This window comes from Notamacropus eugenii, chromosome 3 (assembly GCF_028372415.1).
Source record: "Notamacropus eugenii isolate mMacEug1 chromosome 3, mMacEug1.pri_v2, whole genome shotgun sequence".
Lineage (NCBI taxonomy): Eukaryota > Metazoa > Chordata > Mammalia > Diprotodontia > Macropodidae > Notamacropus > Notamacropus eugenii.
Window position 1 is genome coordinate 277,990,965 of NC_092874.1, and position 17,583 is coordinate 278,008,547.

At 40.1% G+C, this 17,583-nt stretch overlaps 1 protein-coding gene across 1 annotated transcript in view; it reads left to right on the forward strand.

Moving 5' to 3' along the window:
* METAP2 (methionyl aminopeptidase 2) overlaps nucleotides 1–15,911 on the forward strand; it is a 38,328-nt gene extending 22,417 nt beyond the window's left edge. The window contains exons 4-11 of the mRNA XM_072655618.1: nucleotides 3,247–3,349; nucleotides 10,104–10,265; nucleotides 11,192–11,373; nucleotides 12,518–12,612; nucleotides 12,713–12,809; nucleotides 13,612–13,715; nucleotides 14,303–14,418; nucleotides 15,191–15,911. Coding sequence (XP_072511719.1) covers nucleotides 3,247–3,349; nucleotides 10,104–10,265; nucleotides 11,192–11,373; nucleotides 12,518–12,612; nucleotides 12,713–12,809; nucleotides 13,612–13,715; nucleotides 14,303–14,418; nucleotides 15,191–15,443 — 1,112 coding nt within the window. The 3' untranslated portion in view covers nucleotides 15,444–15,911. The remainder of the gene's footprint in view (nucleotides 1–3,246; nucleotides 3,350–10,103; nucleotides 10,266–11,191; nucleotides 11,374–12,517; nucleotides 12,613–12,712; nucleotides 12,810–13,611; nucleotides 13,716–14,302; nucleotides 14,419–15,190) is intronic.
* Nucleotides 15,912–17,583: the final 1,672 nt, after the last annotated feature.

The window sequence follows — 17,583 nt, forward strand, 5'->3', positions numbered from 1 at the left end:
CTTGACTTCCAGTTAGTACTTGAAATGTGACTCTTGGAAGTACCGAGCCACTGTAATATTGATGTACTTACAAAAAAGAAAACCAGAAGACAAAAGGATTTAGCAGCCAAATGGAGGCACAGCTTAGAGGTTTTCCTTGGAGAAGCACAAAGATGGTTGAAGCCTTGGAAGCTATGCAATGCTGAGAATGAGGAATTTGAGAAATACTGTAGAGAACTGGGTGAGACTGTCTAAATGAAACCATTTATACTATGATACTTAATGACCTGTGAAAGAGGGCCTGAAATGCTTGGTAACTGCCAGGTCTGAGAGAAAGAAGCACATAGCTTGTTGTTGATTCAGAAGCTTATCCCTGCGTATCACAAATACTTATTTCCAGAAGACAGGTGGAAGATTTTGGACATAGAATAGCACAGAACATGAAGCAGGTGTCCCTGATGGGTAGGTAATATCAGTCAGCAGTATTAGTGTCAGACCATTAACCAGTGAGAGCAAATGTCCTCGGTCAGTCTTGAATTAGAACAAAGACTACTGAAGATGAGAAGTCACTGCAATTCCTATAGCCTTGGTCTCATTCACCTCAGCTGTTGTGCTTCACCTTCCGCCTCCTGAAATGACAAAAGCTGTTGACTTCAGTTATCACCATTTCTTGCAGAAATCTAACTGATATTTTAGTCTTGTAAGGAGTAGGTCAAAAGATTCTCAGATCGTTAATGGCAAGTGAGACATAAAATGAGGAAGAAAGATGCTTGCCAAATGTGTTGGTGGCTGTTACAGACAGTGTCTTGTAAAAGTTCTACGTGAAAAGATTCCCTGGAGATGTTGAGAAGATGGTGTTTATGAATGATACTGAGTTGATTTTTATCAAGCAATACAGCCTGACAACATGGTGGGTCCTTCTCACTGCTCATTCAAAAGACTGATTTTAAAACCATACAGAAAAAATAAATGTATGAAAATTGGCTGTTAACTATATTGTGTCAAGTAGATTGTTAGTCCCTTGAATTAGGACCTTGATGTTTATTTGTTATAGGTATTGCAGGTAGACAATAAGTTGGGCCTAGAATTGAATGGGTTGGGACAATGCAGAGGTTTGTGTTTGTAGATTTAAAAAAAAGAAAAAAAAGCACATAATTCTACACATTACTTTCAAAATTATCCTATGATTTCCTTGTGTTTTCTACTTCTATTCTCTTCTGTGTATTTTTTAAATGATGTTACAATGACCCTCCTTTACTTTTTTTGGAGGGAGCATCCCTTTTTCTTCTCCCCCACCCCTCAGTGAAAAACCAAGAGAAAGAAAGAAAAGACCCTTTGTAACAAATAAGTATAGCAAACAAAACACATCCACATAGTGACCATGTCAAAAAAAAAATCTATCTGCCTTTCTGTGCCGTATGTCCATCATCTTTGTCAGGTAGGTGACATGCATCATACCTTCTAGGGTTAGGCCCCCCTGGATCTTAGAAGTTCATCATCTTCAGGGCCCCATCTCAGCCCCTTTCTGAGTGCTATGGGCTATGCTGCCTTGTCTCTCCTTGGGACTTTGAAGATTCAGACCCTGAACTATGCTCAGGGAAGACTGCAGCTGGGTTGCCTCCAGACACAGCCTTGCAGACTACAAATGTCCGGTTTGTGGTGTTGCTCTGTGAGATGGTGGCACTGACTTTGCTGACAGGGGCAGGTTCCTATTGCCTGTGAGCCCCTTTCTGTTGCCTCTAGGCTTCTGGCTGATCTCTTGTGCAAGTTACAAAGTAGAAGTTACTGCAGTTTCTTGTATTTATTGATCATTATTTGATCTGATGTGAACTAAAGGGTTTTACTGGAGTATATATATTTTGCTGGGTGATCTGATTCCTATTCAGGTAACCATCTTGCCAGGAGGACTTGGGTTAGATTTCATTTGAGGAATTACATAGTGATTTTAAACAAACGAGTTCAAAGACCTGTCTTTTCAGCGTAGACATTCTGGTAATGCCCCACATCTCTTAGGAATTAAAAGTTTGCAAGTTATCAAAAAGGGCATTGGAGAAATTACATGGTGGGCACAAATAAGCTGTTGCATGTTTTAAGTGATATCTTACCCAAGAGAGGTGGTCCACGGGATATTGTTGAGGAAGTAATGGGGGAAAAAATTGGGCCGGTCATGCTGTGTCCTCCACTGCCAAGACCAGCCCTCGGGCATTGTGGGTACCTCTCAATCTAGAGTATTTTAAGAGGAGAGCCTTGCTTCTGGTTCATTGGGTAGGTACTCTGTAGGATCAGTGGAAGGATATAAACAAGATGGCTTGCATTATGGACCAATGGAAAGAGTGGCCAGATGAATTGAATTCACTCATGCAGTGGAACATTGAAGCCTTTAAAAAGTGAGAGTTTGGTTTTGTTTTATTAATGTTAAACTGTCTCATATTTTTGCTTTATTCCTGTCTCAGTCCTTTCTCTCATTTTCTCTTTGGTGGTTTTGATTTTGCTTTTATATTCATCAGGTCACTTTGGTCAGTAGTGAAAATAAGCAGAATTCTCTTTTGACTGACCTTTAAGGGAATGCTAATAAAAACCTTACATTTGTAGTGCAGAATATCATCTCATTTGATTTTTATTAAGAACTTTTTTGTTTGATTCACAGCTGTTATTTCCATTTTTAGAGATGAGAAAATCGACACTTTAGTAAGTGTCAGGCTGCAATCAAACCCAAGGCTTCTGACTTAAAATACAGTGTTAGAGGGAGCTAGAGAATTAACTCAATGCAGTATACATATGTCTACTTGACAAAGTCTGTGTGTTTTCTTGAAAAAATGTAAATCAAGTTATACTTTAAACACATGCTGTAGAAAGAATCTTTTTGTAAAGTGAATCATTACCCTGCATTTCATTTTCTGTGAATCTGGATTTTAGCATAATTGTTGAGGATGAAGTTGGGCACTTAAGGTCATAGAATGTGAAATTTACGTCAATTTCTTGGGTGAAACGTGCTTTTCTCCGAAGGTGAATAGTTATTATTGAACGTGTCATTTTGGGCTTAAGATCTGTTGGTCTTATTTCCAGGCAGGCTTTTATCTTCTTTTTGTTTCTTACCTGATAGGATGAAGATGTCTCCTGTGGCTAACCATCCCTCTCTCTTCTCTAGCTTAGCTGCTGTGCGGTGAGGTCCAAAGGATGTGAAGAGGGCCCGAGTAGAGGTCCCACTGAGGGGATGGCAGGCTTGTGTTATCATATACTGTAATGCTTTATTTGTGTCTTCCACAGCGAAGGTACAGACAGACCCACCCTCAGTTCCCATATGTGACCTGTATCCCAGTGGTGTCTTTCCAAAGGGCCAAGAATGCGAGTACCCCTCAACACAAGATGGGTGAGTAACATGTTTTATTTCAGATAGACCCTGTGACCTCACTGGAGTAGGGAACTCCAAAGGGAGAAAGTCCTTCCGTGGCTTCAGATTAGCGCCTTCTCTGCTACCTAGAGCCTTAAACCGTTTTGCTGAGGGCTCTGAGGGATTACAGGACTTTGGCCCAGGGTCACCCAGGCCTTAACTCCAAGATTGGGTCTAACCACTACATGAGGCTTTCTACTGTGTAAATATCTGAGGTGGAATTTCATGCAAAATAATATAATTGTGTTACAATTAATAATTAATATAATAATATAATTGTGTTATAATAATAGTATAATATATAATTATATGTAACTATGTAATATAATAATATTATATATAATAATATAATTGGGGGACATTTTTTAAAGTGGATGACTATGATACTAAGAAAGATGTTTCAAATATTAAAGGTATTTTAGAGAAAAGTGGCTTTTAGAATTTGTGGGTCAGAGTGATCTACCCTTTTAAACACAGGTCAGAATCATTCTTCACAACCAGTACTTTAAAAAATACTGCCATTTCCCAGCTAACTATAATGGGAAAAAGCTAACCCTTGAAATTCTCTGCCAGTTGCTACATTGTAACCCTTCTTAACTGGTCCTCTCTTCACATATTGGTACGTATAAAGCAGTGAAGTGGCCCAGGGAGGAGGGATTCATGACTCATACCGTCCCTTTTTATGTGCTTCGGGGCTGGTGATACTTGGGAGCGTTTCTCCTTCCCATGTATCGGTGCCCAGCATCTCACTTGTTAAATACTGGATGCAGTCTGTAGGTGTGGCTTGCTGTATTTGAATGCAAGGGGAACGTTCCTCCTTGTCTTTGGAAAGCTTATGGCCTATTATAATCTTGTGCCTTATGAGAGTAATAATTTTCCTTTTGAAATACATGCTGTGGATGAGAATGGTAGCTGTGCCTTCTACTAGTAATTATCAGATGATCCGGAAGGTCAGAGTGATGACCATAAGGTAGAGGACTGGACATCTGTTTTGTGAGTAGCCACAATTTAGGGTTTAACTCAGTTTGTAAAAATAAAGCTCTTATCTTTGTGGTGTTTGGCCTGTTGGCTTCAGAAAAGTGAGATGGATGAATTGCTGAGGGCACCAGGAGTTGTAATTACTGCCGTCTCCCTTGGAACACGATGTTGGACCTTTGGGGCAGGAACTAGACTGCTGTCCATGGGGAGAAAAGATGATAAACTCTTGTATACCTGCTTCGAGCAAGTGAGCAGGGCTTCCCTCAGGAAACCATTTCAAGATCACAGAATTGATTTTATTGTATTTTAGCTGTAAGATGGATTGCATCAGCCTTGTCTGGGCCTGGCAATGCTGAATGCCAGGGTCATGGACAAAAAGGAACATGTTCTTACTCTCATGGAGCTTACATTTTAATGGAGGAGGCAACATAGGTCCATAGACATAAACGGAAAATAAAAAGGAGGGGATTTGTTGGGCAGGCCTTGCCCAATGGGGTGCTGAGAGAAGCTGGTGAGGAGGGATTCCATTCCAGGCCTAGAGGGCAGCCAGAGCAAAGACACATGGATAAAACACCAAGACAACCAAAGAAGAAGTGTGTGAAAGTGGGTGATATGGAACAATTCTGAAAGTGTAGGTTTGAGGTTATGAAAGTCTTTAAATAATGGAAGCATTGGTATTTGATCCTAAAAGCAACAGGCAGTGGCCCCCGCGTTTTACTGAGCTGGAGGGTTATCAATTATCAAGTAGCTGACAGTCTGAGAATTTCAACCAATCAGTGGATTTTTATTTTAAGCATCCTCTAGGTACCACTTTGATGACTTGTGAGCCCTCTCCCGTCCAGAACTTCTGATGAGTTCTAAGTAGAACTCATCACTGGCAGATCCACATCCCCCAACAAGGTTACTTTCTAGTTTGTATCTTTTCATAGGTAGTGTGACTGATTTATATAATGTTTTTGTTAACTGTGGCTTCCCTTACAACTACCTTGCAAATGTGACCTCCATTTTACCTGTGACTAAGTTGTTATAAAATTTAATCTAGATCTCAAAAAGGGAGCAGCTTCGGAAGATGGGGACCAGCTTGCAGGAGTACCCACACCATGACTCTAGGTCATCTAATTTACCTGCCCTGGTACCTTAGGTGTGGCAGGGGGCTGTTTCTGTTAGAATAGACGAAGGGCACCAGGAAGACCTCAGATCCCTTGTGTTCACTCTGTTTAAAGAGGGTTAACTTTAAAGGAATTCATTGTAAAGCATGAGTGATCAGTCAGATGATCAGACTGGCAACAACCTGCAGTGTTGTGGGAAAGGTAGGCTTTGTTTTTGTTTCGTTTTAGGTTTCTTGATTCAGGGAAAGTTTATTTTGGGAATTTCACTCAATTCTTTTGAATTCATTATGTGAATTGGTGAGCTTTTTCTTGTTTAAATTTTCATGAGTCGTACTCTGATGCCTGCCTCATCATAGCATGGAAATGACCATTGCAAGCTAAGCCGTGGCAATAGAGCATAAACTATCCCAGCCTCAGAGAAGATCCACATGTCGATCCACATAAGAAAGACCAAGTGGTTGAAGAATATCCAGATTTTGGTAGGCACTTGGATGGCCACCCCATGAGTCTGTCCATCAGTGTCTATGTATCTATGACAGGCAGCACAACTTGGTCAGTGAGCCAGCTCCACAATTGTAGAGGTGGAAATGGGTTGGAGTACTCCAGGGAAAATTACAGAGAATAGGAAGTTGAATTATGTAAGAGACTTTGAGCTTCCTTTAAGACGTTAAGTTTAACAGGGTAGTGGCAAAATTTGCTTCTGCACTGTTTCCTTCTGTGCATTTTAAAAAAAGTTTTATTGATGCTTTTTCCTCCATGTCTGTCACTCCTCAGTAACCTCTGCCTTCCACTAAGTAGAAGCTAGTCCAAGCCAAATAAGTCAGCAGCTTGGCCACGTCTGAGAATACAGGCCTCAGCTATGTGTTCCTCTGCCTCAGATTTTGGAAACTGTGGTTGGCCGCTGCTTTGGTCATGGTCATGGGGAGAAACTGTTCTCCTGGTCCTACTCACTTGACTCAGTATCGCTTTATAGAGTCCTAGTGTATTTGTCTGAATCCGTGATGGGAATCATTTCTTCGATGGCCATAGAATACCCTCATCCTCACACACCACAGCAGATCCAGCCACATCTGAGTTGAGGAGCACCTCTCGTTTCCAGTTTTTTTGCTGTGACAACAATTGCTGCTATAACGTTCTGGCACATGTATTCTTTCCCTTTGGGCTTTGGTCCCCTTGCTTTCTTTGTCACTCAAGGTAAAGGAGAGGAGTAGAGTTTAATGACATTTGGGTGTGGGTTACAGAAGCTTGAGCCAGCTCACAGCTTCCTTCCCAGCATTCCTTTATCATCTTCTCCCAGCCCCTTGGGGAGAGTTTACTTGAGTTGGGGCTTTTTCTTAACTCTTTCCAGTTAAGGTTGGTAGGAACTGTAACATTCTCCAAAATTTGCTGATCCTTCCTAAAGTTGAAGGTGTCCTCCCCTTATTTTCTTTGCCTGGATGTCTAACGTCAGGCTCCTTTTTGTGTCGTTATCGGAATCTTCATGTGGTTGATGCATTGCTCTGTACAGCTTCATTTCTCTGCCAGACAAACACAACAGTAATCCTGCTGAAACCTTGCAGTTTCCAGATAGACATCCTTGTCATCGTGACTGGCAGCTGTACTCATTCAGGCCAGGAGTAGAAGGTGTCCCCACACCCCTTCATTTCTTCCTGGTGTCTTTTTGTGCTGTCTCCAGAGTAGCTTTGATGTTGATTCTGACCCTTTAACTTGCCTGCTATGCCAGAAGTTCCGTAGGAATGAAGCTCAAAGCTCCATGCATCTGGATAATCCACTTAAATGGAACAAGGTTTCTGGTTTTCTCATGGCTATTTGTTGGGTTTGTTTCCAGATTTTCTGTAGAGTACATGGCATGTGAGTTGTAAAGTAAAATTCAGAAAAAGGGAAATCCTAATGATTGATCCTGCTTATTGTTCCTTACTCTGAGTAATGATAACATGGCAGAGCAGAAAGAAAACTGTGGACTCCTGGCTCTGGCACTTACTTTCTGAGTGCGTCGCTTAACCTTCCTGGCCTCAGTTTCCTCATCTGTTAAATGAGGGGCTTGTACCAAATGGCCTTTGAGGCTGGTTAGAAAGTGTTCAATCTTTGGGGTGCGCCCCACTAGCTGTGCCAGTGCCCAGAGGTGCTTGACTTCAAGAAGCACGTGCTCTTTGTCCCTCCCAATGAGGATCCCACAACAGGACTGAATCCCGTGAAATCTGCCTGTGCAAGTGTACGAGCCCCTGGCGGATTATTATCACTTTGAAGTATTCTTTCAAGCACAGGAAATCTCTTGTGAAACCTCCAGTCTTTCAGGCTCAGTAGACTTGCTACCTTTCAGTTCTTTCAGTTGTATCTGATTCTTCGTGATACCATTTGGGGTTTTCTTGGCAAAGAAGTGGGAGTGGTTTGCCATTTCTTTCTCCAGTTCATTTTGTAGATGAGAAAGATGAGGCAAATAGGGTTAATTGACTTGTCCAGGGTCACACAGCTTAATAAGTATCTGAGACCAGATTTGAACTAAAATGAGTCTTCCTAACTTCAGACCCAGCACTGTGTGCACTGTGGTGCTGCTTAGCTGCCCATTCAAATTCTTTGAAAAATGATCACCCAATTTATAAAAAGCCCTTCCCCAACTGATAAATGATATGAACAGGCAGTTTTCAGAAGAAATCAAAGTTCTTGGAGACATATTTTATAATCCTCTAAATCACTAACGATTAGAGAAATGCTAATTTAAAGCAACTATGAAGTGCCACCTCACAACTATCAGATTGACTAATAATATGACAGAAAAGGGGAATGACAAATGTTGGAGGAGAGGTAGGAAAATAGGGGCTGTATTGTTGGTGGAGTTAAGAAGTGGTTGAACCATTCTGGAGATCAGTTTGGAACTATGCCCAAAGGGCTATAAAACTGCATACCGATTTATCCAGCAATATTGCTACTAGTTCTGTGTCCCAAAGACATTAAAGGGGAAAGGACTCATCTGCACAAAAATATCTGTAACAGCTTTTTTTTGCGGTGGCAAAGAATTGGACCTTGAGGGCTATCCATCAGTTGGGGAATGGCTGAATAAGTTGTGGTACAGAAATGATAGCAGGATGATCTCAGAAAACCTGGAAAGACTTCTATGAACTGATATAAACTGAAGTCAGCAGAACCAGGAAAACACTGTACGACATAACAGCAATAATGGTGTGATGATCAACTGGAAAAACTTAGCAACTCTGATCAATACGATGATTCAGGACAGCTCTGAAGGAGTCATGATTAAAAATGCTGCTGTCCACCCCCAGAGAGAGAACTGAGGGAGTCTGAATGCAGATAGAAGCATACTTTTTACACTTCATTTTTTCTGGAGCTTTCGTTTTAGTTTGTGTTTTCTTTTGCAGCATTGCTAATATGAAAACGTATTTTGCATGACTGACTGCATGTGTAACAACTTGTATCAAATTACTTGCCTTCTCAATGAGGGGGGCAAAGTAGGAGGGAGGGAATTTGGAACTCATTTTAAAACTGTTAAAAATTGTTTCCACATGGAATTAGAAAAAACATTTAACAGATTGAAAAGATAATTGATCATCAGTTTTGCAAGATAACCTCAAATTTTTTATTAATTTTTTTTGTCTTAAAATCACCTTCATTTCTCTCCCTGTGAGGCCCAACAATTGAGAGGGTAGGGACGCATTTCAGCAGAACCATCCAACACATTATAAGCCAGTCTGATCCTAAATGCAACATCTCACCCCCATAGTCCACCACCTCTGCCAAGAAGGGAGGCAGGTTCGTTCTGGCCTTTCTGCCCCACTCTTGATAACTGCAGTGACAGTGTTCATGTTGTTGTTCCTGTTTACATTATTATAGAGCCAATGTTAATCATTCCCTGGTTATGCTACACATCTCTTCTGCTTCCTTCCATTTGCTTGTCAAGTTTTTTAACATCCCCCTCACTAGTGTCACATGGTTGCCCCTTCCTGAGTCTCCTCCTTCAGTCTGCCCCGACATAGCTTGTCTTCCTAGTCTGGGGACTCATTTTTATTCCACCTTTTCCTTTGGCCCCCACATGGTCGTGTTTCCCAGGGTTTTGTATTTCCCTTTATCTGTCAAGACACTAACCTTTCTTATAAGTTCATTGAACTTTCCCTAGGTTTCCTGGTTCTACTGCTTTAGGCTGATACTAATCTCACCTCAACGCCTCCTTCCAGTGAAGAATACTTTCTTACTAAAGATGTGCCAAGAGCAAGACTCATTAGTGTGTAATCTTTAGTCATTGGAATAATTTTCCCAAAAGCTAGTGAATTTGTAATATTTCTCAAAAAATATCCCGTTTTTTTTTTAACTGTGTAAACCAGAAAATCTATTTTTAGCAGATTATTGTTCCTATTTTAGGCCTTTTAATGCTAACTTGTGTGCCCAAATGGATTGCTGCTTTTTAAGAAGACGATTGGTCTGTGGCTCAGAGTTTTCACATGTAAAATTGAGGAGTCAGACATGGCTTTGGAGGCCCTGCCACCTCTCCTCTCCAATGCTGGTCCTATGAGCTTGAGCTTAATTAGCAAGAACTGAAAGAATCTTGTTGGCATAAGCTGTTTAGAAAGTTGAAAATGTAATAAATATCATAATAGAGGTTTTAATTTAAATTAGTGTCATTTTTACTTTTAAAGGCGAACGGCAGCTTGGAGAACCACGAGTGAAGAAAAGAAAGCGTTAGACCAGGCCAGTGAAGAGATCTGGAATGATTTTCGAGAAGCTGCAGAGGCGCATAGACAAGTGCGGAAGTATGTGATGAGCTGGATCAAGCCTGGGATGACAATGATAGAAATCTGGTAAGTCTGGAGGCCTCTGTAGTCACATCCCAAGGGCCCTGGAGGATGGCAGAGCTTGGCCACAAACTCGAGGCCTTGGGAGAGGAACAGGTATGATGTATGAAAGAAAACAGGAAGGAGGATGGTGGTGGTAGGGCAGGGGACGTCACTGGGAAGTGAAAGTGATATTAAAATAAAAGGAAAATCTGGTATAATCCTGACAGAATTAAATTTCTAAAAAGTGACAATTTTAATGTGTTACTTTGGTTGTATAAGCTCAGTTTTCAGTACACTGTTAGACAGACTATATTAGAAATCCTTCAAGTGTGGTTAGGGTAAAATTGAGAAAAGACAGCAGGGTTGAAGATGTCAGTCTTCCAGGAACTTGAAACTGAGCCAGCGTCTCGATTGCAGTGCTTTTCCTCTAGCTTTCCTAGAAATCATTTGAACTGAATCTTTTTTTAAAGTTAGAAACCTGAACAGAGACTTAGATGGTCCAGTCCTACAATAGAAATCTCTGTTGCAAAGAAAATTGCCTGGTTGGTCTACTTTTACATGGTGAAGCCAGAGGAAGAAGAAGGAGCAAAGATCATTGTTGCTTTAAGGTTCCTGATTTTTTTTCCCTCAAGAAAGATTAATGAGTATTGATCTATAAATTACTCATCAAAGCAATGTGCAACGAATTCATAAAATTAGAGTCAAGATAGCAGCTCACAAAGAGTGGCTTGTGTGTGTCACCTTATAGGTGAGTTAACAGTTCTGTTAAAAGTAAATCTCTTGCCTCAGAGGTGAACTAGTTTGAGAAGAGCAGGTTTCTGATTCACCTCTAGAGAGGTTTCTGTGGGGTTATTTTTTAAGGGTGTATTATTAGATTTATGGATAGGTTATGCCGTATGAATGGAATAATTTCATTTAATTGGACTAACCTCCCCCCCCCTTTTTTTAAGTGAAAAACTGGAAGATTGCTCCCGCAAGCTTATAAAAGAGAATGGCCTAAATGCTGGCCTTGCCTTCCCTACGGGCTGCTCCCTCAATAACTGTGCAGCCCACTACACTCCCAATGCTGGAGACCCCACAGTCTTGCAGTATGACGACATCTGCAAGATAGATTTTGGAACACACATCAGCGGTGAGTGGTGAACAGTTATTTGTGTAATGGGGAAGGTCAAGGACCTTCTTAGAGACAGAACACTGGACCTGTGATTTCATTAGTACAGGGAAGGAAGAGATGAGGACAGTCATCACTGTCTCTTTATCTTGGTCTTAGAGAGGGGAGACACAAGCCTACTTAAGGGGGGGGGGAACTGTCTCGCTCTACCTCATGTTACTCTTCCAATAAAGTCATTAGAACAGTATTGAAGTTTGACTTTAATCTCTGCCAAAGCTACTGACAGGAGCCATCAATTCTGTGTTTTCTGTGTGAGTGGTGATATGGAATAAGGAATTCTCCAAAAAGTTAATTATCAAAACAGTCAAAGCTTACACACCTTTTGAAGTCCAAGAACTTTGACAGTTTTAATTTCTTCCCCCCAAGTCCTCAAGACTGGAAGTGCAGCAGCCACTCCTGGGCTTTGACTTGACCTATTTCACCTCTCCTTTGGCAGGCTGCTGACCACCCTCACCATAAGGAGCCAGACTTGGTGCAGGCTCCTGATTGCCTTAGTCCCTTGGAGCTCAAAACTCTCAAATTTAAGTGATTCATCAGCCCCAGAAGTGGGAATTAGAGGCTTGTTCTATAATGCCCAGATGTTTCATTTTAAAGATTAATATCTTATTAATATAGGTTACCTTCTGAATAAGGTATACTTTTATACTTCCCAGGTTTATGGGATAATGTTTGGTCCATATTTGATCCTGCTGTCTTTAAGAAATCATACTTAAACATAATCACTCATTCTAAGCCTCATTGTGTAGTGTCATAATAAAGTATTAGTCTTTTATGTTTTTCCCATGTAATGAGTGGACCATAGACCAGTGTGTTAATATTTTTTTCCTCCCATTGGTTGCTTTTTGTCTGCTGCTTTACCCACAGTTGCTAGTTGAGGGGAATCACGTCCAGATACTGTCGCCACTTGCTTCTGGGGTTTGAGTTTACATTCTAGATGGTGGTCATTACCTCTGTCAGCTGTCACAGAATGTGTAAAAGACACTTCTAGGAGAAATAAGGATGCCAAATAGATAATCCGTTTCCAAGGGCATCCGTTACTAGAGAACAAGAGAACATTGGAATTTTGTCATGAGAGTAAGAAACCTAAGTGATTTTTCTTTTTCAGGTAGGATTATCGATTGTGCTTTTACTGTCACTTTCAACCCTAAATATGACACGTTATTGAAGGCGGTAAAAGATGCTACTAACACGGGAATAAAGGTATGTGAATTCAACACTACTTAACAGTGCCCCAATTCCTTAATTTTGAGAAACTTGATTTAGCTTTGTACTCTTTAAAATTCACTGTGTTTATATTCAGTGTGCTGGAATTGATGTTCGTCTTTGTGATGTTGGTGAGGCCATCCAAGAAGTAATGGAATCTTATGAGGTTGAAATTGATGGAAAAACATATCAAGGTATGTGTGTGTTCTTTTAAAATAGAACCATAAAGTGGCCTATCACTACACAGAAGGAATTTCTAAATAAATGAAACTTTTACTTTGAAATACAGGAATACCTCAGGCATTTGTGAGATACCCTCACTGAGAACGCTTCCTAAATTGAATGAGGCTGGACAGGTGTCTGTCTGCATTCACAGATTGCTGATCCAGGCCACAGTGCTACTACTTAATTTGTTCCTTCTGAGCCTCATGGGGTGCAGCGATGAGGAACACAGGAAAAAAACTGGGTCTTGGGATGTTAGGCCCGGAATGGGAAGGTGTTCTCACAAATTGCTGCCACGTGGGTATTGTAGCGTCTCCCAATTATGGTTCTCTGGAGATAAAATAAGCTTTTTGTTGATAAGTTAGGCCTCATTTATGCCTTTGAAGTGGTATTTTAAAGCAGGCTGGAGCAGCCACTGTTCATGTGAATGAGTGACTCAAAAGCTAAACATTCCTGAGGGCATGTTTTGAAAGAATTCTATTTTAGAGTCCGAATTGCATGTTTTTGTCTTGGGCACTTATACTGAAAGATCTTCTGTGTGTGTGTATGAGTTTGCATCTTAATTATTGTCTGGCATATGGTGCATTTTGTTGGTAGAGACATTCTCCATGACCTCAGTAATCACAAACGTAATCACAGCCCTACATATCTGAAGGGACATTTCAGTTACACCTCTGTTCTTGTCAGTAAACATGATTTCTCTTGAGAAACATACCTTATAAAGCTCCATGTGTCATCTCTAGTCATAATGTGTTCTTTTTCTGTTCATGACAGTGAAACCCATTCGTAATCTTAATGGACATTCAATTGGGCCATATAGAATACATGCTGGGAAAACAGTGCCCATTGTGAAAGGAGGAGAAGCAACGAGAATGGAGGTAAGGCAACTGAGAACAAACTCAAATTTATGAACAAATTCTTTATTATGGTCCAGTGCAGTGAAGCATGGTCAGTACAGCAGAGTAAGCTACGGAGGAGATGCCCAACAAGTCAGTGGCAGAGAAGGGATTTATTTAGACACAGGTTAGTGCTCCTCAGATTAGGCCACAATCTAGCCCCAACATAGAACTACTATAACTCATCTGTCCTGTAAAAATAGTTTATTTTCAAATGAAGGATCTTCAGGAAGAAGAAAACTTCACTACAAACATAGATCATCACTTGTTCAGCCTTTCTCGTTATGATAATTAACATTGCCACTGAGTAGTGGTATCATTAATTACAAAATGTTTTCCAAGATGGCTACAGTTCAGGTAGTTTCAATTACAGTGCATTAATGTACATATTTTTCCCTATCTCATGGATGTCAGTCAGGTGTGACTTCATTTGTTTTATTTCATCAGTTGTTAATTACTCTCAAAAATAAATATGAATCAGACTTCCCTTTGAAATAGAACTTAACCAAAAAAATTCACTGCAAATATTTTTCCTCCTCATTTACCTGCATTTGTTTTGTTTCCTCAAGGAAGGTGAGGTATATGCCATAGAAACCTTTGGTAGTACAGGAAAAGGTGTGGTGCATGACGATATGGAATGTTCACATTATATGAAAAATTTTGATGTTGGACACGTGCCAATAAGGTGAGAAGACCCTCTCCCCCAACGTCTATTTCACTCAGTGCATAATAGTAATAGGATGTGTACTTTGCTATTAATAACTATGCTTAAATACCTATTTTGTTCCATTTCTAGAAAATTCTACATTTTCTTCTCTGCTTAGGAATACTATAGGGCTGTACGTACATACCGAGAGAGCCATTTCCAATTATTGCCTTATGTTGGCCTTTTAAAATGTTTTAGGTTTTGAAGTTTACTGTTTGTTCACTGTTTATTCAGTCAACAAGTACTTCAAAGATTTGTACAGAATGGAAGGCACTAGAAACAGGATTGGCATGAAGATGATTGTGGTGTGCAAGTGGGTTTTTAAATTGATTCTGCAGGTTGGGGTGAGTGGAATTGGAGACCCATTCAAAAGAGGGCTATTTAAATGGATATGGAATGTGTAGGGTGAGTATGGAGTTAAGGATGACTTTGAGGGTTTGAGTCTGTTTTATGTACACAAGAAAAAATGTTTTGCTCATGATGATTCAGGGAGAACTGATGAGACTAGCATTGGATAATCTGACAGGAATCAGGAGAGAACAGGGTCAGAGGCTGCAGAGAATTTGAGGAAGAGGATTGAAAAAAGGCCATTCAAGCTGGTAACTTTGGAGAAGGTTTAGAAGTAATGAGAGAGAGTTTGTCTGGAAGGAAAATGTTTTCTTTCCAAAGTTAGGATTTTTGCATTCTTGATTTGGGCTAACTGTCTGTCTGTCAGATCATAAATAGGTTTGGATTTTTTTTTTCTTTTCAGACTTCCAAGAGCAAAACACTTGTTAAACGTCATCAATGAAAACTTTGGCACTCTGGCCTTCTGCCGCAGGTGGCTAGATCGCCTAGGAGAAAGTAAATACCTAATGGCTCTCAAGAACCTGTGTGACTTGGGAATTGTGGATCCCTACCCCCCCTTATGTGACATCAAAGGCTCCTATACAGCACAGTTTGAGCACACCATCCTCTTACGCCCGACGTGTAAAGAAGTTGTCAGCAGAGGAGATGACTATTAAATATGACCTGAGGCCACCTCATCAGCTTTATCTAGGCTTTATTGGAATACATCATACCAGAATTAATTTGCAACATAATTGTCTGTTTTTAACTGGACTTCTGTAATACTTTCCAATGTGTGAAAAGGAAGGAATTCAGTCAAAGGCAAGTCTTCTAATGTAACTAACCAAGGAAAAAGCTTTCAAGGCTTTAGAGAGATTTCACAAATGTTAAACTGTTCGATATTTTCTGTTCAGGAAAACATGCTATGAAGCTCAATTTTTAGTTTGGAATGAGTTAAACATTTTGTTTTGAACCATTATTATTATAAAAGATGCTTTTCAGATATTTATATTATTACCATATTCCTTGAATGCTTTGAATGACCACCCAATTCTACTACACTTAAGCCCTCTGGTATAATATATTGCCTTTTAAACTTCCTGGATTCCGTTTTGTAAAAAATAAAGACAAATTTTCAGATCTAAGAGATACATTTCAATGTTTGTGGTTCTAATTCTGGGCAAGAGCTGGCTGTATTTAATGTAAGAGAACCCATGTCTTTTTATTATATATAATATGGAATGTAGTAGAGTTCTTCCTGCTCATGCAGTGGATTATACCACCTCGGCCGTGCACCAAGCAGTGGGCTCCTATTTTCATCCTAAAGGATATCCAACATTAGCAGATGTTGGTCTTCGAGAATTCTTCATTTTCTTTCTAGGACCCCGTTAATCCTCATTTCCTCCAATTGATTGGAAAGATATGTTAACTTTTTCAAGCATTCTGCCAACCTCTAATCCTGCCTGACTCAGTAAAATGGAACCTTTTTCCTGATTGTATCCACGTTGGGGGGGAAACCCTCTTCAGCTTTCCTAGCAGAGGACGTACCTGGAAAAGAAGCCTTTTGAGGTGGAAGAATCATAAAGGAAAGCAGGGAAGTTTCTAGGTTGAATTATTGTTCTGACTAGAACAAATAAAATTATAGTCACTAGGCTCTTTGATAGAATGAGCCAATTTGAGGGGGTGACGTTAGTAGCATCTCAAATCAAACCAACATCAGGGACTTATGGGGGTGAGTTTGCAATGCTGTTACGTGAAATGTAAGTGTGCAAATCCCCCCCAAATTTCAGCGAAGGGTCATATTTTCTTGGGCTTGATTTGAGACTGCTATGTTTTTAAAGGAAAATCCCAATTTTTCTTACTTGTAAATACTCAGTTGGGACTATCCCAAAACTACTCTAAAACTGTAATTTTTTTGGCTTGATATTTTGTACCAGGGTAAAGCCTTAACAATGGGCATGCTTTCTGGAAGTGTGCTCCCATCCTGTTCCCATCAATTCACAATGTGATTGCCTGTGGGATATTATTGGTTTTTTCTGTTTTTCTCGTTCATCGTCACCATCCTGTTCTCTCGTACACAGAAACCTATGACTTCCTCAGTGGGAGAGGTTTGTCCGTCTCAAGCTTAAACAAACAGCCTCTCTAAAGAATGTTGCTGCCACCTCAGTAGCAAGTAGCAGATCTTCAGCCCCGGGTGGGGAATAGAAAGCCAGTTCTTACTTTTGGGTCTTGGCGGGGTGGACTTTGAGAACAACAAGAACAAAAACGCATGATCTGTAATGTAAACAGTAACTCACCACATCTAATTATGTTTAATGGCAAATATTTTGTTATTGATACTAGCTCACTTTCTAATGCTGGAGCTTGATGTGATCCTAGTAATAATAAAAATTTCCTGGACCAATTATGTGCACAAGCTCCTGCCAAGGTGACTGGATAAATACAGCGTTGTTGTATTAAATCCTAGATTGGCTGAATTTTGGAGGGATGTGACCTAGTGAGGGAGGCTGTGGATTTAAGAAGTGTTTACCTATTATCCATCCATGTATCTCTTGGAATCATTCTGTCATGTTAAAATAATGATGATGTACCTTATTGGATAACAAATGATTAGTTTGATGTTTAAACAATAGTGCCTTTAGTAAATTACTTTACAATCAAAAAATGGTGCTTTTTTGTTAGATCTATGTAGTTAATACTGACTTATTTTCTTTGCCTCCTGTGATTGGTCAAATAGAAGTACTTACCTTCCATAGGAAAAGCTGCATTTTTAATGCTTTTTGCACTAGAGTCACTGAAATAAAATCCTGGCAGCAT